General features: G+C 52.4%; 2 protein-coding genes across 5 annotated transcripts in view; both read left to right on the top strand.

Moving 5' to 3' along the window:
* Positions 1-14,457, top strand: part of ell (elongation factor RNA polymerase II) — a gene marked incomplete at its 5' end in the record, with an annotated part of 31,935 nt that extends 17,478 nt beyond the window's left edge. Inside the window, 9 exons of the mRNA XM_084459224.1 lie at positions 199-362; positions 1,568-1,833; positions 2,122-2,246; positions 5,382-5,475; positions 7,355-7,988; positions 8,258-8,324; positions 10,940-11,111; positions 11,726-11,770; positions 11,979-14,457. Of these exons, the coding sequence (XP_084315350.1) occupies positions 199-362; positions 1,568-1,833; positions 2,122-2,246; positions 5,382-5,475; positions 7,355-7,988; positions 8,258-8,324; positions 10,940-11,111; positions 11,726-11,770; positions 11,979-12,095 (1,684 nt within the window). The 3' untranslated portion in view covers positions 12,096-14,457. The remainder of the gene's footprint in view (positions 1-198; positions 363-1,567; positions 1,834-2,121; positions 2,247-5,381; positions 5,476-7,354; positions 7,989-8,257; positions 8,325-10,939; positions 11,112-11,725; positions 11,771-11,978) is intronic.
* Positions 14,458-18,942: 4,485 nt separating this feature from the next.
* Positions 18,943-20,000, top strand: part of dot1l (DOT1-like histone H3K79 methyltransferase) — a 28,078-nt gene continuing 27,020 nt past the window's right edge. For all 4 annotated transcript variants that reach the window (XR_014631036.1, XR_014631037.1, XR_014631038.1 and 1 more), the window contains exon 1: positions 18,943-19,352. Coding sequence is in view for 1 of the 4 variants with exons in the window: in XM_084458954.1 (XP_084315080.1) it covers positions 19,272-19,352 (81 nt within the window). In the remaining 3 variants the exon portion in view is untranslated. The remainder of the gene's footprint in view (positions 19,353-20,000) is intronic.

Below are 20,000 nucleotides of genomic sequence, written 5' to 3'. Positions count from 1 at the left end.
TCATCTTCTCTCCTCTCTCTCTCTCCCCTCTCTCTCCTCCCCTCTCTCCTCCCCTCTCTCCTCCCCTCTCTCTCCTCTCTCTCTCCTCTCTCCCTGATCATCTCTCCTCTCTCCCTCCTCCCCTCTCTCTCCTCCTCTTCCCCTCCCCTCTCTCTCTCCTCTCTCTCCCTCCTCCCCCCTCTCTCTCCCTCCCCCCAGTGAGGGTAGTATCCAGCTGGACTGTGTGGGGGGGATCCAGGACAAGATCACAGTGTGCGCCACGGACGACTCGTACCAGAAGGCCCGTCAGAGCATGGCCGCGGTCGAGGAGGAGACGCGCAGCCGCGGCGCCATCGTCATCAAGCCTGGGGGGAGATACGTGGGTAAGGGCTGGTCTCTCTCACACACACACACACACACACACACACACGTAAGGTACACACACACACACACAAGAGACATTAGGCGCACACACTCACGTAAGGTACATACACAGCCGGGGGGGGGGGTATATCAACCCGGATGTGTGGGTAAGGATACTCTCACGCTTGCGCACACAAACACACACACACACACACACACACACACACACACACACACTAGGTACACAGTCACACACCAGGGGTGTTCCTGGCTCAGAAGTGGGCGGAGGTAGCACCCCAAGTAGAGGGTCAGGAAATTTGGGGCATCAAAGCTTCACTTCCTGCTTTCTGGTGAATTTTCTATGCACTAATGTGTGCTGGATTTTTTTCGTTTTTAAATAACAACCGCCTTAGAACATTTGTGAAAATTAGTACATACAACGCACAATGTGTACAAAGTTGGCAGGTTGTAGTGGGGTTTTTTGTCGAGAGCTGGAGGCGGAATAAAATTTGACGTAGGCGGGCCCGCCTTGTAATTTCCTATGCAGGAAAAACCTGCATCGTACACACACACACACACTACGTACACACACACACACACACACAGCTTGGGGGATGATATAAGAGTAAGGACACACACACGCACTTTAACAATAAGAAGGTAAGGGCCTAGCTAGCAAAAAGTACCCAGCAGGAGAATGTACATCCCCTCCCAATGCACCTGCATACACACACACCCTCACACACACACTCCTCTCTCTCTCACACACACACACACACACACCCTCCGTCTCTCTCACACACACTCCCCCTCACACACAAATATAAACACACACACACACTTCCTCTCTCTCACACCCTCACACAAACACACTCCTCTCTCTCTCACACACACACACACCCTCCGTCTCTCTCTCACACACTCCCTCTCTCACACAAATATAAACACACACACACACACTTCCTCTCTCTCACACACACACACACACACACTCCCTCTCTCTCACACACACACACACCCTCCGTCTCTCTCTCACACACTCCCTCTCACACAAATATAAACAAACACACACTCCCTCTCTCACACACACACTCTCCCTCTCTCTCTCTCACACACACACACACCCTCCGTCTCTCTCTCTCTCACACACTCCCTCTCTCACACACACTCCCTCTCTCACACACACACACACTTACCCCTCACTGCCCCCCCCCTCCCCTCCCAGGAAAGAAGGTCCAGATCCGGAAGCCGGCTCCAGGCCTGTCGGACGTCGCCCCGTCCAGACGCACGTCCCGCCCCGTCATCATCTCCAGCAACGCCGCCAAGAAGGGTGCGGGCGCGGCGGCGGCCCAGCAGCGCCCCCTACGGGAGCGGCTCACGCACCTGCTGGCGCTGAAGCCCTACCGCAAACCAGAGCTCATCCTCCGCCTGCAGAGAGACGCGCCGCTGCTGCCCCAGGACAAGGACGCCCTGGACAGCCTCCTGCAACAGGTCTCATACACACACACGCTCGCGCACACACACACACACACACACAGAGAGAGAGACGCTGCCCCAAGACGAGGACGCTCCTGCAACAGGTCACGCACACACACACACACACACACACACACACACAGAGAGAGAGACGCAGCCCTGCTGCCCCAAGACGAGGACGCTCCTGCAACAGGTCACACACACACACACACACACACACACAGCAGAGAATGTACCGTGTAATAGCACAAGGCAAGGATGGTGTGTCTAAATGTGTGTGTGTGTGTGTTCCTCCGTGTGTAGGTGGCTAACCTGAACGCCAGAGACAACACCTTCACATTGAAGGACTCTCTGTTTAAGGGCATCCAGAAGGACTGGCCTGGCTACTCCGAAGGAGACCAGCAGCTGCTCAAGAGGATCCTGGTCCGGTAGGTCACCTTTGACCTTTGACACACGGAGAGGATGATACACTGGCTGGTTGAGCCGGGGTTCACAGACAAACAGCCGGGACTCGGTTGAAACTCACTCCTCAGGCCCGGTGGAGGCAGTAGACCAGGCCCAGTGGAGGCAGTAGACCAGGCCCAGTGGGGGCAGTAGACCAGGCCCAGTGGGGGCAGTAGACCAGGCCCAGTGGAGGCAGTAGACCAGGCCCAGTGGAGGCAGTAGACCAGGCCCGGTGGAGGCAGTACACCAGGCCCAGTGGAGGCAGTAGACCAGGCCCAGTGGAGGCAGTAGACCAGGCCCAGTGGAGGCAGTAGACCAGGCCCAGTGGAGGCAGTAGACCAGGCCCAGTGGGGGCAGTACACCAGGCCCAGTGGGGGCAGTAGACCAGGCCCAGTGGGGGCAGTAGACCAGGCCCAGTGGAGGCAGTCTCTATATTTAGCGCTGCACTGCAGGAAGCTTATTTTGGCGTACCCAGATGACCCAAAAAGCTCGATGTCCTACAGGCAGGAATATTTCAAATTCCCCCTGCTAGAACGATGAGCCTGGCTCCTGACCCAACCCAGAGAGTTTTACCTTATGTCTCGGTTTAACCCTGCTGTGCACACACACACACACACACACACACACCTGCATGCACCCCTGATGTACTTTGAACTTTGTGGCTGGCTTATCAACTGACCACTACCCCCCCAATGCCACACACACACACACACGCACGCACGCACACACACCCTCCTCCTCGGTGTTTGAGCAGGAGTGGAGCAGCAGAATGTCTGGGAGGCCTGGCTGTGATGCAACTCTGTTCCAGCACATGCTGATCCATGTGTGACAGGGCACCAGTCCAGGGTCCAGCCCTGTCTGCCTGTCTACCTGCCTGTCTGTCTATCTGCCTGCCTGCCTGCCTGTCTACCTGCCTGCCTGTCTGCCTGTCTGTCTGTCTACCTGCCTGGCTGACTGTCTACCTGCCTGGCTGACTGTCTACCTGCCTGTCTACCTGCCTGCCTGACTGTCTACCTGCCTGCGTGACTGTCTACCTGCCTGTCTACCTGCCTGGCTGACTGTCTACCTGCCTGCCTGTCTGCCTGCCTGCCTGCCTGTCTGTCTGCCTGCCTGCCTGTCTGTCTACCTGCCTGCCTGTCTACCTGCCTGCCTGCCTGTCTGTCTGTCTACCTGCCTGCCTGTCTACCTGCCTGCCTGCCTGTCTACCTGCCTGCCTGCCTGTCTACCTGCCTGCCTGTCTACCTGCCTGTCTGCCTGCCTGCCTGCCTGTCTACCTGCCTGTCTACCTGCCTGTCTACCTGCCTGTCTACCTGCCTGCCTGCCTGTCTACCTGCCTGTCTACCTGCCTGTCTACCTGCCTGTCTACCTGTCTGCCTGCCTGCCTGTCTACCTGCCTGTCTACCTGCCTGTCTACCTGCCTGTCTACCTGCCTGCCTGCCTGTCTACCTGCCTGCCTGTCTGCCTGTCTACCTGCCTGTCTACCTGCCTGCCTGCCTGACTGTCTGCCTGTCTGCCTGTCTGTGTCTGTCTGTCTGTCTACCTGTCTGTCTGTCTGTCTGTCTACCTGTCTGTCTGCCTGCCTGCCTGTCTGCCTGCCTGCCTGTCTGCCTGCCTGTCTGTCTACCTGTCTACCTGCCTGTCTACATGCCTGTCTGTCTGCCTGTCTACCTGCCTGCCTGACTGTCTGTCTGCCTGCCTGTCTACATGCCTGTCTGTCTGCCTGGCTGTCTGTCTGTCTGCCGGTCTCTCTCTCAGTTTCTCTGTCATAGATGAGACCAACAGACACCCAGGCCTTCAGCAGGTCCCAGCTGTGTGTGTGTGTGTACTAGTGTGTTGTACTCTGCTGTTCCGATGCTGACCTATGGGACCTGACCGTGAGGGTTGACCTGACCCCGAGGGTTGACCTGACCCTGAGGGTTGACCTGACCGAGGGTTGACCTGACCCTGAGAGGTGACCTTTTATGATTGGGAGTTAATGGAAAAGCAAACAGGTCTCCCATTTGAGCCAATAGGAACTGTAAAAACATTCTTCCCTGACCTCTCAACGAGACGGTCAAGCAAGATCGCGGAAAAGGTTGACTACTGTATTAGCTATATCATAGAAACATAAATACTACATTATAAGAAACACAAAATAATCCATGTTTATATGTGCTGTTCATTATTCACGTGGTACGTGCCTCTTCTTGGCAACAACAACGGAACGCTCAAATGTTCTCCGAAAATGTCATCCATCCATCGTTATCTGGGGTCGGGTCACAGAGGCAGCAGCTCCAGCAGGGGGCCCCAGACATCCCTTTCCCTGGCAGCATCAACCAGCTCTGCCTGGGGAATCTTTAGCCGCTGACGTGTAGGGACGCCTTTGGGTTTAGTTACAATCTTCAATGTTCTTTGTTCAGTAGTTGAAGTCGAATCAAAAAGGCACTGGTGACTGGATCAAATGCAATAGGCTTTATTTGTTTGGTACAATCAGTAACAGACAAACTAAAACCGGTGGGCTCTCGAGAGATATCACACACGACTGATGTTGACTGTCTTATATACTTTATCTGGTGAAGAGCACCTGGTTTCCCACGCCATGTAGTTTCTAGCCTGACTCGTTATCTGATACAATGTTTCAATTTCATTTCAACGTTTCTTTTGTGGCATCTGTGTTCCCACAGGAGCAGGAGCGCTCCCCCTCCCTTACAAAACAAACCTCGTGATAGCTGTTTCTGGCCCTACTGTCTTGTCACAATATGCTGCTTCTGGCCTAAACTGACTTTAAGAATAGACACACACAATATAATCTTGATTAGAACAAAGGGTCGAGCCTAATTAGGCAAATTAATACACGACACCGCTCACAGGCCAGTGCGGAGATGTAGTCCCGCCACCTGGTCCTGGGTCTACCCCGCGGCCTCCTCCCAGCTGGACACGCCTGGAACACCTCCCTAGGGAGGCGCCCAGGAGGCATCCTCACTAGATGCCCGAACGCTGGGTCACCGATGACCTCGGGGAGGGTCGAGTCCCTGAGTCATGGCTGGAATGCGTCTCTGCCTCTGGGTCTTCTACTCATGTCTGCGGTGACTCAGCTCCCGGGTGACTTCCTGTTCCTCTTCTTCTGTGGTTTCTGACAGGAAACTGTGCCAGGCCCAGAGCAGCTCTGCAGGGCCCCCCAGCGAGAACCCGGCCAGTCCTCCCAAGGAGCTGGCCAGCAGTTCCCCAACACAGGTACGACGCTCTCCTCATAGTCATCCTCTCTCCTCCTCCTCCTCCTCTCTCCTCCTCTTTACTCATAGTCCTCCTCCTGCTCTGCCTACCTCTTCCTCCTCTCCTCTTATACCACCTCTTCCTCCTGGGTGTAGGGTCCCTTCAGGAGGAGAGGAGGAGGAGGAGGAGAGATGAGGAGGAGAGGAGGAGGAGAGGAGGAGGAGGAGAGATGAGGAGGAGAGATGAGGGAGGAGGAGGGAGGGTTGTAGCAGTTTTTATTAGCAGCTCCCCTCTGGTCTTCTCATCTCACACATAATGTCCTCTTCTCTCTTGTCACACACACGCACACACATACACACACACACACACATACACACACACACACACCCACCATACACACCAACGCACACACACAAACATAAACAGACATTCACACACAGACACAAACAGACATTCACACACAGACACACAACACATATACAAGAAGGGGAAGTCGTTGTGCAAACAGTGCCACAGTGTGTGTGTGCGTGCGTGCGTGCGTGTGTGTGTGCGTGCATGTGTGTGTGTGTTTTAGGGTGAGACAGTCATGGTTTGTTGAAAGACGTTCCAGAGAGCGTTGCCAAGCTAAACGGGTCAGGTAGACCTAACAGGTCCACACACACACACACACACACACACCACACACACACACACACACACACACACACAGCTCAGGACTCAGAACCAGAACCCAGCTTTCTTCCCCGCGGCCAACCACATGATGATTAGGCCCACCGTGTGTGTGTGTGTGTGTGTGTGTGTGTGTGTTTGTGTGTGCGCTCCAATCGCTCCCAGTATGGTTGAGGAGGCGGGGCTGGGAGAGGCGGAGCCTGCTGGTAATCCAATCCCATGTGCTGCGTAGAAACAGCCTGGTCATCAGAGACTCAGATACCGCTGGAGATCGCTGTCCTGTGACCTTCAGCTCTGGAACACCCAGCCTAACCCCAACCCTAGCCCCAACCCCAGCCTAACCCCAACCCCAGCCTAACCCCCTAACCCCCCAACCCCAGCCTAACCCCAACCCCAACCTAACCCCCAGCCTAACCCCAACCCTAACGCCCAACCCCAACCCTAACCCCCAACCCCAGCCCAACCCCAACCCTAGCCCCAACCCCAGCCTAACCCTAACCCCCTAACCCCCCAACCCCAGCCTAACCCCAACCCCAACCTAACCCCCAGCCCAACCCCAACCCTAACCCCAACCCCAGCCTAACCCCAACCCACTCTGCCAGCCAAGGGAATTTATATCACATGTTTAGTTTGTTTAGTTTGAAAGGACAGTGTGCACCACACACAGACATTGATCATTTCCTGGAGATAAAGGATGGGTGCACCAGATTTACCAGGAAGCTAATTTCCATCTCTAGTCCTATCAGTAAATAAATAAATAAATAAGCAAAACAAGAAAACAAAGGGGGTGGGGGGGGGGGGGGAACGAGACAAAAAATAAGCGTCAGGTATGATACAGAAAACATACGTAACATAGAACTGAGTGTTGAGAAGCACCTGTGTTTAACATTGTTGTTAACTTCTGTGTGACCTAGTGTTGCCCAATATACTCTCTGAAGTGAGATGGTATCAGATATAGAAGTGTGTTAAGACGTGTGTGTGTGTGTGTGTAAATGGTAAATGGACTGCACTTATATAGCGCTTTTCCACCTTAGCGGCACTCAAAGCGCTTTACAATGGCCTCTCATTCACCCATTCACACACACATTCACACACCAATGGCGGTAGCTGCCATGCAAGGTGCTAACCGTGTGTGTGTGTGTGTGTTAGTTAGATGAGTGAAGAGAGTTGATATCAGACGTTTGTGCGTGACCCTGTCGTCGTTAACCCCCGACCTTCTGACCTGCTGCAGAAACGACCGGCCGGGGACTTCATCGACCCGCTGGCCAATAAGAAGCCGAGGATATCTCACATGGCCGCCAAGGTCGCCGCCACGGCCGGACCAATCAACGGCAAGCTCAGGACCTCCAACGGGAAGGAGGCGGCGCCGGGGGCCGGCGCAGCTCAGGAAGGCGTGACGTCGTCGTCCGGCGCCCCCCAGCTCCCCATGCTGGACATCCCGCGCCCCTTCGACCCGCTGTCGGACGTCAGCAACGACTCCAGCCACAACGGGCGCGACGGCGAGGGCCAGGAGGCCGCCCTGGCGGAGAGGTTGAGCCAGCCGCCGCCCGTCCTCCCCCAGGGGTCGGCGCCCGCCCTCGGCGCCTCGTCCCCAAGCCCCGCCCCCCGGGGGAAGCCCAGCCCCCCGTCGCTGCACGGCAAGTCCAAGAAGAAGTCCAAAAAACACAAAGACAAGGACAAGTCCAAGGAGAAGGAGAGAGAGAAGGAGAGGGAGAGAGAGAGGGAGGAGAGAGAGCGGGAGGAGAGGGAGAGAGAGAGGGAGGAGGACAGCGAGGAGTGCGTCCCGGAGGCCAAGGGTACCTGTGACATGGTGACCTCCAGCCCGGAGAGCCTAAAGAGCAGCAGTATTCCACACAGGAGCACAGGTGAGGACACACACACACACACACACACACACACACACACACACACACACCAGACATGATACTGTAACCCAGCCAAGGCAGCTGTGGTCAAACACTGCCCCCTGCTGGTCAGTATCGGTTGATCAACCGACATGCATTATTCTCCACTTGACGACGACCGACCTCGATGGCCTCCCCGGTAACCTTGCCGCCGCCGCGGCGACCTCCGTGGCAACGGTTGCCCCGACGACCTCCATGGTAACTGAATACGATGTTGTTTCCTCTCTCAGATCTGAACGGGATGAGCGACAGCATCAGTATTCCCTCGTCGTCCTCAGACACGCCCGACTATCTCACGTAAGGAACGCACACACACACACACGCACCCACACACACACGCACGCTCTCCGGCACGTTAGATCAGACCTATACTAGTCTGGTCTAGTAGCCTCTAGTCTGGTCTAGTAGCCTCTAGTCTGGTCTAGTAGCCTCTAGCCTCTAGTCTGGTCTAGTAGCCTCTAGTCTGGTCTAGTAGCCTCTAGTCTGGTCTAGTAGCCTCTAGTCTGGTCTAGTAGCCTCTAGTCTGGTCTAGTAGCCTCTAGCCTCTAGTCTGGTCTAGTAGCCTCTAGTCTGGTCTAGTAGCCTCTAGTCTGGTCTAGTAGCCTCTAGTCTGGTCTAGTAGCCTCTAGTCTAGTCTGGTCTAGTAACCTCTAGTCTGGTCTAGTAGCCTCTAGTCTGGTCTGGTCTAGTAACCTCTAGTCTGGTCTAGTAGCCTCTAGTCTGGTCTAGTAGCCTCTAGTCTGGTCTGGTCTAGTAGCCTCTAGTCTGGTCTAGTAGCCTCTAGTCTGGTCTAGTAACCTCTAGTCTAGTCTGGTCTAGTAGCCTCTAGTCTGGTCTAGTAGCCTCTAGTCTGGTCTAGTAGCCTCTAGTCTGGTCTAGTAGCCTCTAGCCTCTAGTCTGGTCTAGTAGCCTCTAGTCTGGTCTAGTAGCCTCTAGCCTCTAGTCTGGTCTAGTAGCCTCTAGTCTGGTCTAGTAGCCTCTAGTCTGGTCTAGTAGCCTCTAGTCTGGTCTAGTAGCCTCTAGTCTAGTCTGGTCTAGTAACCTCTAGTCTGGTCTAGTAGCCTCTAGTCTGGTCTGGTCTAGTAACCTCTAGTCTGGTCTAGTAGCCTCTAGTCTGGTCTAGTAGCCTCTAGTCTGGTCTGGTCTAGTAGCCTCTAGTCTGGTCTAGTAGCCTCTAGTCTGGTCTAGTAACCTCTAGTCTAGTCTGGTCTAGTAGCCTCTAGTCTGGTCTAGTAGCCTCTAGTCTGGTCTAGTAGCCTCTAGTCTGGTCTAGTAGCCTCTAGCCTCTAGTCTGGTCTAGTAGCCTCTAGTCTGGTCTAGTAGCCTCTAGCCTCTAGTCTGGTCTAGTAGCCTCTAGTCTGGTCTAGTAGCCTCTAGTCTGGTCTAGTAGCCTCTAGTCTGGTCTAGTAGCCTCTAGTCTAGTCTGGTCTAGTAACCTCTAGTCTGGTCTAGTAGCCTCTAGTCTGGTCTGGTCTAGTAACCTCTAGTCTGGTCTAGTAGCCTCTAGTCTGGTCTAGTAGCCTCTAGTCTGGTCTGGTCTAGTAGCCTCTAGTCTGGTCTAGTAGCCTCTAGTCTGGTCTAGTAACCTCTAGTCTGGTCTAGTAGCCTCTAGTCTGGTCTAGTAGCCTCTAGTCTGGTCTAGTAGCCTCTAGCCTCTAGTCTGGTCTAGTAACCTCTAGTCTGGTCTAGTAGCCTCTAGTCTGGTCTAGTAACCTCTAGTCTGGTCTAGTAGCCTCTAGTCTGGTCTAGTAGCCTCTAGTCTGGTCTAGTAGCCTCTAGCCTCTAGTCTGGTCTAGTAACCTCTAGTCTGGTCTAGTAGCCTCTAGTCTGGTCTAGTAGCCTCTAGTCTGGTCTAGTAGCCTCTAGTCTGGTCTAGTCTGGTCTAGTAGCCTCTAGCCTGGTCTAGTAGCCTCTAGCCTGGTCTAGTAGCCTCTAGCCTGGTCTAGTAGCCTCTAGTCTGGTCTAGTAGCCTCTAGTCTGGTCTAGTAGCCTCTAGTCTGGTCTAGTAGCCTCTAGCCTCTAGTCTGGTCTAGTAGCCTCTAGTCTGGTCTAGTAGCCTCTAGTCTGGTCTAGTAGCCTCTAGCCTCTAGTCTGGTCTAGTAACCTATAGTCTGGTCTAGTAGCCTCTAGTCTGGTCTAGTAGCCTCTAGTCTGGTCTAGTAGCCTCTAGTCTGGTCTAGTAACCTCTAGTCTGGTCTAGTAGCCTCTAGTCTGGTCTAGTAGCCTCTAGTCTGGTCTAGTAGCCTCTAGTCTAGTAGCCTCTAGTCTGGTCTAGTAGCCTCTAGTCTGGTCTAGTAGCCTCTAGTCTGGTCTAGTAGCCTCTAGCCTCTAGTCTGGTCTAGTAGCCTCTAGCCTCTAGTCTGGTCTAGTAGCCTCTAGTCTGGTCTAGTAGCCTCTAGTCTAGTAGCCTCTGGTCTGGTCTAGTAGCCTCTAGTCTGGTCTAGTAACCTCTGGTCTGGTCTAGTAGCCTCTAGTCTGGTCTAGTAGCCTCTGGTCTGGTCTAGTAGCCTCTAGTCTGGTCTAGTAGCCTCAGTCTGGTCTAGTAGCCTCTGGTCTAGTAGCCTCTAGTCTGGTCTAGTAGCCTCTAGTCTGGTCTAGTAGCCTCTAGTCTGGTCTAGTAGCCTCTAGTCTGGTCTAGTAGCCTCTGGTCTGGTCTAGTAGCCTCTAGTCTGGTCTAGTAGCCTCTAGTCTGGTCTAGTAGCCTCTAGTCTGGTCTAGTAGCCTCTAGTCTGGTCTAGTAGCCTCTAGTCTGGTCTAGTAGCCTCTAGTCTGGTCTAGTAGCCTCTAGTCTGGTCTAGTAGCCTCTAGTCTGGTCTAGTAACCTCTAGTAGTAGTCTCTCTCTCTCTCTCTCTCTCTCTCTCTCTCTCTCTCATCCGAATCTCTTTCCCCCTCTCCCCCCCGCCGTAAACAGGAAGTACACAGTGATTGGTTCGGCAGAGCAGCGTCAGACCTATAAGAACGACTTCAACTCTGAGTACAGCGAGTACCGAGGTCTCCACGCCCGGATAGAGGGCATCACGCGCCAGTTCACCGTGCTGGACGCCGAGCTCAAGCAGCTCGCACAGGGCACAGACAAGTACAAGGTAGGCCCCGCACACACACACACACACACACACACACACGCGCCCGGGCCCCAAACACTCAGACAAGTACAAGGTAGGCCCCGCACACACACACACACACACACACCCGGGCCCCAAACACTCAGACAAGTACAAGGTAGGCCCCGCACACACACACACACACACACACACACACGCGCCCGGGCCCCAAACACTCAGACAAGTACAAGGTAGACCCCGCACACACACACACACACACACACCCGGGCCCCAAACACTCAGACAAGTACAAGGTAGGCCCCGCACACACACAAACCCTGGCCCCAAACACTCAGACAAGTACAAGGTAGGCCCCGTACACACACACACACACACACACACCCTGGCCCCAATTTCAATGTTCCACTGCCATTACATAATTAAATTTGATCACAATCATCTTTATTTTTTGGAAGAATAACACACCCACGCCCTGGCCCCAGACACTCAGACAAGTACATGGTACCCCCCCTCCCTGGCCTGGCCCCCCCTCCCTGGCCTAGCCCCCTACTCCTCAACCCCAAATCCCGTCTTCCAGACTGACCACGGCCTGGCGCTCGTTGTATTCCAACTGACCTCTGCTTCCTTCTCCACAGACAATCCACAATCAGATACTCCAGGAGTATCGCAAAATAAAAAAGGTAAGCGCTTCGCAACGCCATTCACTGCATCTCCAAACAGTACATAATTTTAAAAAATCACATTTCTTTCAGAAACTTGACTGTCCCCTCTCGCCCTTCCCCACCTCTCGCCCTCCCCCACCTCTCGCCCTCCCCCACCTCTCGCCCTCCCCTCCCTCTCGCCCTCCCCCACCTCTCGCCCTCCCCTCCCTCTCGCCCTCCCCCACAGACGAACCCAAACTATAGCCAAGAAAAGAATCGCTGTGAATATCTACACAACAAACTGGCACATATAAAGAAACTGATAGCAGAGTATGACCTTCAGCAGCTCCAGAGTTGGCACTAGTCCCCCCCCCCGACCCCCGACCCCACCCCAGGACTCCTGCTGGCTCTCCCAGAGGAGGGGAGGGGCAGTGGACCCCCCTGGACCCCCGCCGGCTCCAACAGGACTTCAGATGCCGTGAGGACAGGGCGGGGCCCGGAGCACTAACGAGGACAACGCCAGACCCACACCAGCTTCTCTTCCCTTTCTCCTTTCCTTTCATTCGTTCTGGAGGACGTGACTGACTGTGACGTGTTTGGCCATGTCGCTCTGTATCGCCACACACACACACACACGGCATTTGAGGGCAGATGGGATGTGTGTGTGTGTGTGTGTGTGTGTGCGCGTGTGTTTGAGACCGATCTCATTCGGCCAGCCTTGCCTCCACTAATGCACAGAGGTCTTGGGCGGCTCTCCCGGGGTTGTCCTGGCCCCGCCCCCTCAGCGCCCGGTCAGGTCAGGGGGCGGAGTCAGCAGGTTGTATTATGCCAAACGCCAATAGTTTGTTTTTGAGTACAGAAAAAAAAGAAAACAAAAAAAGTTGAAATGGATATATGAGGACGTTATCACGTTTACTCTCTCCCATATATTGAAATGGAAGGTTCTGATGTTGGACTCTTTTATTTTACCATGTTTTCCGTTTTTTAACTTATTCTTTTATTTTTGTTTTTGGACTTCCATTGGGGGGGGCGGGGGGGGGGAGGGGGGGTTAATGATTTCACACTCCTCCTCGGTAGCAGAAGTACGAAGCGCAGTGTCTCCAGTTTTCCCTCTGCCCCTCATGGATGTCAGCCAGTATTTTATGCAAAAGCTGCCTTTGCCATTAGCCTGTCCATCTGATGCAGTTCACTATTATTATTATTATTATTATTATTTTGTTTTCCTTTTGAGAGAGATGCAGAGGTGCTCTATGACTAATAAAGACAATGCTAGCGGAGGCCCGTGCTCTGCTTCTCTCAACGTCACCTGCTCACGTCTTAAAACCAGAGACCCTGGACGTCTCCGTCTTAACTAGAGGACCGCGTGTCAGAGCGGGCCGGTCTGGACGCAGGAGACGACTCGGCTACAGACCGTAGCGGTCTCTCTGTATAGACCCCCTCCAGTTAACGCTGGCTAGCTAGCTAGCCTTAAGTCAAGGTCCCTGGGTAGGCTTTTGGTCTAGATCCGTTATGTCTTGTCATTCAATTTAAAAAAAAGAAAGAGAAAAAAAACGTAATTTCTGCCTACATGCCAGGGTAGAAGACGGGCCGTGTTCGGGCGCCGCCGGGTCAGAACCGGCCCCCTCAGCCCGCGTTACTATGATGTCAGAAGGTCTCGCCATTTCCGTGTCTTTCCTCCTCGAAGGTCCACTTTCCCTCCGTGTGCCTGTCAGGCTCTGCCGGATCCTCCAATTGTATTAGCAGGGGGTGGGAGGACTTGGAGAGGGGTTTCCACCAATCAGAATGTAGCCTGGCTTCTTCTCTAGTGTGTCGATGGCTGTTTACAGTAGAGCAGTATCCATTCAGTACAGGGCTGGGATCGTGTCTACGGCCCACGTGGACAAGTACTGTGCTGTTTTGTCTGTTTCATCAACTTGATTGTTATGACTGTTAACTACAGACCATCCCTGACCATCTTCCTAGCGCGAGGCGTGTCGGTTCCTCGCTCTCTCGTTGATCCCGCTGTTGGCGCCAACCTGCCCCGACAGCACAAAACACTGGAAAGTGTTGTTTTTTCTAGCGTTTGAAGTTTTTTGTTTTTGCGTCAGAGCTTTCCCCCCCTCCCCCCCCCCCCCCCAATACCAGGTTTGGTCTGGCCAGCTAATGCATTTCTTATTATCCACTTTTTTATGTGAATTATGGAAGAAAAATAATCTGCACTTTTTTTCCCTGCAAATCTTTACTGTTACCTACTTGTGTCTGGAGGAGACGTCTGTCCTGGTCCATCAAGAGTGCATGCTTTATGAATGTGATACAACGACCAGTATTTGTACCTCTGCTTGAGAGCGCTGACCAAGCGCACGTCCCACTCAGTCCAGGCACGTCTAGACCAATAGCGGTGTGGATCACGTCACACACACACACACACACACACACACACACACGCGGTAGCCAGTGTTAACGCTGGGTCAAACCGTCATCGGTCAAACGGGAGAGTTGACATCTCACAGTATTTGTCTTTTGCAGTCAAACATTTTTAAAGACCGGTTTGAAAATAGTATTTGATTGATCCTCCACGGTACGGTGTGTGTGTGTATATATATTTCCATAATCCTCAGATGGGATCTGTGTGCCTGGACTCAGCCCTCTCGACGTAGTCTCGTCTCTACATCCCCTGAAATGCAAACACTACAAATATACAGCCGACGCTCAGAGAACCTTCATCCTCATCATCGTCACTATGCTGAATACGGGGGGTTGATGAAGCTGGCGGGGCGGGGGGTGGGTTGGAGATGGCCAGAGAGGGGGATGAGAAAAGAGGGGGGGATCTTGTGAATGTGTGACCAGACCACAACTTTCCCCAGTAGTGGACACCCTTTAAACCAGACACTTTCTGTTGACTGGTCCTGTTCTGAGTTTGTTTTCTAACGAGACATTCTGATGTGATTTTTTTCTCACGGGGCGCTCTTGAACGGTGAGGTCCACGTTGGCGGGCCGGTCCTCACAAGTACAGTCGGAGGTAAAGGCTTTTTTTTTCTTTTTTTTCTCTCGGATACAGAGCTAACTGTGTGAGGAGGGGAACGCCAGCGCAGAATGCCGTTGTTGAATGTGCCAAATGACCTGTCGTCTGGGTTTTCTCTCTGATATAAAATGCTGCTGTAGAGAATGAGAGAGGGGGCGTTGGAGGAGGGCTCTGGCTGATGTGTCGGCGGTATGAACCCAGAGCACGCTTTTTTGAAAACCATAAGGGACTGGGACTGAAATTGATCTTTATTTCAATAAACTTCTTTAAAATCCTCCTTTGTGACGTTATGAACTGGGTTGTTGTATTCTGTCAGTACTTGAATTGTGATCATACCTTTCATAATTTCATGTTTTAGTTATGTTCATCTCTTAACATGGCTATGATCCATTTACAACCACATTCAAATAGAATAAATCGATCCGTAACGGTAATATAACATTTTGAATGAACTATGCTCACAGTAAGCCTCCCCTCCCAAGCCAGGGGCTAGGTTTTGTTTTCCTGTGGAGAAGGCACCTCCAGACCCAGGTCAAAATATAACTCCCATGATGATGAGAACGGAGGTCTATATTTAGCCCAGGCCAGTTACTGGAGAGATTGATGTGAAGCAGTTCCCCGGAGTGTCCAGCAGGGGGCGGCAGAGCTCCACTGCAGACTAACCGTGTCCACAGCTGCAGCGTGTTTGGTGACGGCCACCAGGCAGCGGACCCCTGGGTCTGGGGGCTGACGGCACATCCAATGTCGTCTAGTGTGAACTGCATTTCGTACATTTAAACTCATAAAGGAACCTTAAAGTCCTTAAACCTTAAAGTCGCACTGAAACGGACGTTTAAGATCATCTAACTTAGTTTGACGTATTTCCGAGCCAAACAAGCTATGAGGGCGGGACATCATGTTTAGAGGAATTTGATTGGAACATAGACAAGTGGGCGGGTTTTAAGAACTTTAGACAGATTCGATAGAAGGATAGCGTTGATTGACGGGTGGATGTCGTGAGATTATTGGCCTAAAATCTAAGGTACCTGTTGTCATTGCACGTGACCTACCGTTTTCCAGGAAGTAAGAAATTATATACTTTGATATAAGATTACAACAAAAGTAGAATTTTGTAATTTGTTTGGCATACATCGTTGAATAGGTGAACATTATGACCAATTATGTGAACCAAAATGGGACAGAATGCTTTTTTCATTTCAGCGCGACTTTAAGAGGTGGTAAATGGGAAGAACAATATGGGCAACATAAAAAATATATATATATAAAAAATAAAATATATATATATATATATATATTGGTTGTGAGGTTGTGTGTATATGTATATGATTACGTGTGTGTGCATATAGCGTGTTTGGTATGTGTGTGTATACAGTATATGATTGTGTGCATATACATGGTTGTGTATCTTGTGTGTATGGGTATATGGTGTGTGTTTATGGTTGTGTATTGTATGTGTTGTGCATCTGTGCCTCTGCTGGGCTCTTCTCGCCCACAGGAATGTTGATAGTTGCTCAGCCATGATGGAGGAGGGTGTTGCTATGATGGAGGCTCAGTCTGGATGGAGGGTGTCACCAAGATGGAGGCTCAGTCTGGATGGAGGGTGTCACCAGGATGGAGGCTCAGTCTGGATGGAGGGTGTCACCAGGATGGAGGGTTAGTTAGGATGGAGGGTGTCACCAGGATGGAGGCTCAGTCTGGATGGAGGGTGTCACCAGGATGGAGGCTCAGTCTGGATGGAGGGTGTCACCAGGATGGAGGGTTCAGCCGGGGGGGGGGCTGGCGCTTGTTCTACCACGGTGTGTGAGGGAGGGGGGGGGTCTGACGCACCGTGTGAAAGATTCCAGAAATCCACACGGCTCTCTGTTCCACTGCCTGGCCTGGCCTGGCCCCGAGCTCCGCGCCGCCTCCTGGCCCGCCGCCCGCCGCTGGCCTCCGTCTGCTCCGGAGGGAACCAGAGGGGAAGTCAGCGAGTTCAGCTTGGCAGCGGGCCAACTCCTCCTCCCTCCCTCTCTCCTGTACATACAACAGCACCACGCACTCCCCGAGACTCTGACATGTTTACAGCCATACCAGAGACCGAGGCCTCTCCTCCTCCTCTGCTCCCTCCCTCTGAACTCCTCTTCCCTTCTCCTTTTCTCCTTTTCTGCTCTTCTTTCTCACCCCCCTACTCTTCTCCTCCATCTCTCTCTTCTCCTCCCTGCTCTCTGCCAGTCTCTGTGTGTGTGTGTGTTTCAGTCAGTAAAGACCTGTCATCTGTCTCTGTTTTAAAGGACAGAGAGAGGAGATCCGCTCTAGTTCGGAGCTGATAGCGCAGTTCAGCTCTAATCTGTGAATGTAGGTCATGCAAGCTGCTAGGCTCCATAGGCTATGAACAGATAACTACACTCCGCCATCAATGATTATACGAGCTCAGGTACCAGTCTGTGGTAGGCATGCAAGGGGGTCTTTGCTCTAGCCTGGTATCCCCATGGGGCGGGGCGGCTGTAGCTCAGTTGGTAGAGCGGGTCGTTCAGTGATCGAACGGTCAGCGGTTCGAATCCCAGCTCCAACTGTCCACATGTCGAAGTGTCCTTGAGCAAGATGCCTAACCCCAAAATGAGCAGGTTAGCACCTTGCATGGCAGCTACCGCCATTGGTGTGTGAATGTGTGTGTGAATGGGTGAATGAGAGGCCATTGTAAAGCGCTTTGAGTGCCGCCAAGGTGGAAAAGTGCTATCTAAGTGCAGTCCATTTACCATCAACACGAGAACGGGATGGTTGTACCAGGCTATTATTGCTCAGCTTGTTCCAACCAGATGGCGCTGATAGACATGGCGGTTGTCTGTCTTTTCAGGTAGCGATGCAGAAGAAGGCGACCGTTCGACTCCCTGACCACCCTGGGATGCACACACCACAACTACACACTACACACTTTATCCGTGCGATAAGTCAACTGAAACGTATTGTGCACGTATAAGACTGGTTCTCTGTGTCTCTGAGGGGGATTAGGTACACGTGGGGCTCGGCCCAGTCAGAAAACACCCACAGTGGCTCCGAGATGGGAAACATTCAGATAAATCCTGGGCGAACACACTTCAGTGTTCATGTAAACATGCTTGTTTTATGTCTCTGGACCCTGACAATAGCCAAAGCAGGGATTTGGGTGGTTTATGGTTCAGTTCCAGTTCAAGGAAGGACGTCCATGTTGAATAGGGACTTGTCACGTTGTTTCAGGAGGGCGGAGCCCCAATGTGATGTCCATCCCTGACCAGGATTGGACAGAGCACATGGATTGGGCCCTATTGGGTTCTATATGGGTTCTGATTGGGCTCCGGCCTGTAGTTGCCCACTGTTCCTGGCGGCCCTTGGAGAAAGGACAGCACAGGATGGGTCAAAGGCAGAGAACTAATTTCACCTGGTGACCCTAGTGTGTGTGTGTGTGTGTGTGTGTGTGTGTGTGTGTTCATTCAATAAATCTCGTCACCGTAATGCCATTTCATTAACGGTGAGAACTGCACATTTCATCAGCTTCTTTCCTCAGGGGCTTTGAAATGTAACACAACACGTTTGTATTTTTTTTTATGGCATCCATGGATCACCGAAATATATTTGTACACATCTTATCTTTACGAACAACGCCGACATTTGTAATACGGGTACGTCCGTTTTGTTTGTGAAGGGTTGTCCCAAGGGGCGGAGTTTTCCTTGTTTACGCTATGTCATTGGCCTTAAGATAAGGGCTTCACCCATCCGGGTCAAACCAGGTTAAACCCGTGACTTTATCACCGGTGCCATTCATGGTGTATCCCGGATCACGTTAGTTTGCAAACATTAGAAATCGACACCAGGTTTTGTCGCCTAACAGTTTGACCTCATTCCTTTGAAGAGAGACACCTCCACTAGGAGTGACCCAGTCCCATTTGGTCCACCTCTGCACGTTCTCCACTAGGTCACTCGTTTAGGTTACTACGGCGCCCGCCGGTGCCCCGGATCACTTATTGAATGTGTAACTGGGTGGATTTAACGACTGGCCGTTCGGAAGTCAACCCTAACCCATCTGCCCAAGTGCAAGTCAGGGATGTTTCAGAGAAAGGGAGTGAAGTCGGTGGTTTTAAACACCTGAGAAGATTCAATTTAAGCCGTTGGCTTCGCCGGTAGTTGCCGTGGATCAGTCACGTGACGGAGTCTCTCTCTCGTTGGATCAAAACGAGTGAAGGCCTCGCGCCGGGGCTGAAGATGGCGGTGATCCCACCGAGCTGTAACGGCCACTCGACAAGATCACTCCATTTTTACTAATTAGATATTAAAAATAAATCGGAAATATTTGAGCGTCACACAATACGCGTAGTACAACCCGAATCCATGACGGCCACCGTATTCACAAGTTCTTTTATGGGTTTCGGGACATTTTTTCCAGTCAGTAAAATGTTCAGGTTGTAGCCTAGCCTAGCCTAGCCTAGCCAGCTAACCGCCACTGCTAGCTTAGCTTAGCCTAGCTTAGCTTAGCCTAGCTTAGCCAACGGCTTCTGAAACACACCGTTGGGAAAGTGGAGGAGAGAAATGGGAGAGAAGCTCGAGCTCAAGCTGAAGTCGCCGGTTGGAGCCGAGGCCGCGTGCTACCCGTGGCCGTTACCCGTCTACGTGAGTTTGAATTTTTGAATTTCCGTTAGTCCCACTCACCAACCCCTCGAGCGCTTTTAAAAGTGGGAGTGTTTGATCTCTCTTTACCTTTTGTTTGGCTAGCATGCTACACAGCAGTGCTATGGGGTTAGCATGCTAGCTAGGTTAGCTTGCTACACAGCAGTGCTATGGGGTTAGCATGCTAGCTAGGTTAGCTGTTATAAGCTAGCCGTTCAAAGCCATGCAGGGGGGTTATACAAGATGGACAACGTGTGACCTAACTGTGTCCTAACTGTGTCCTAACTGTGACCTAACTGTGACCGTTTTATTGAACTGCGGGGGGGCTGGAACAGATTGGACTTTGATGTGTTATTGAGCCAGATAGCCTAGCTAACGTTAGCCAACGTGTGTTGGATCCGCAAATCATGACCAGGACCGGGTTGATCACCTCAACGGACTAGAAACACGTTCCCCCTGTAGGTTACAGCTAACAGGCTCTTTCCTAGCTTCCCAGCCCCAGAAGAGCTCTCTTAACCCGTAATAACGGTGCTATCCGCGGTCCCGGGAGAGGAGACATGCTCAGCAGCAATACTCTGCTCATTGCCGGCGTCAGCCAAGCGTTGCCGTCGAGTGTGGCTTCAGTGTGTCAGGGACTGTGTGTGTGTGTGT

This window comes from Borostomias antarcticus, assembly GCF_949987555.1.
Source record: "Borostomias antarcticus genome assembly, chromosome: 26".
Lineage (NCBI taxonomy): Eukaryota > Metazoa > Chordata > Actinopteri > Stomiiformes > Stomiidae > Borostomias > Borostomias antarcticus.
This window is presented reverse-complemented; position numbering and strand designations above follow the sequence as displayed.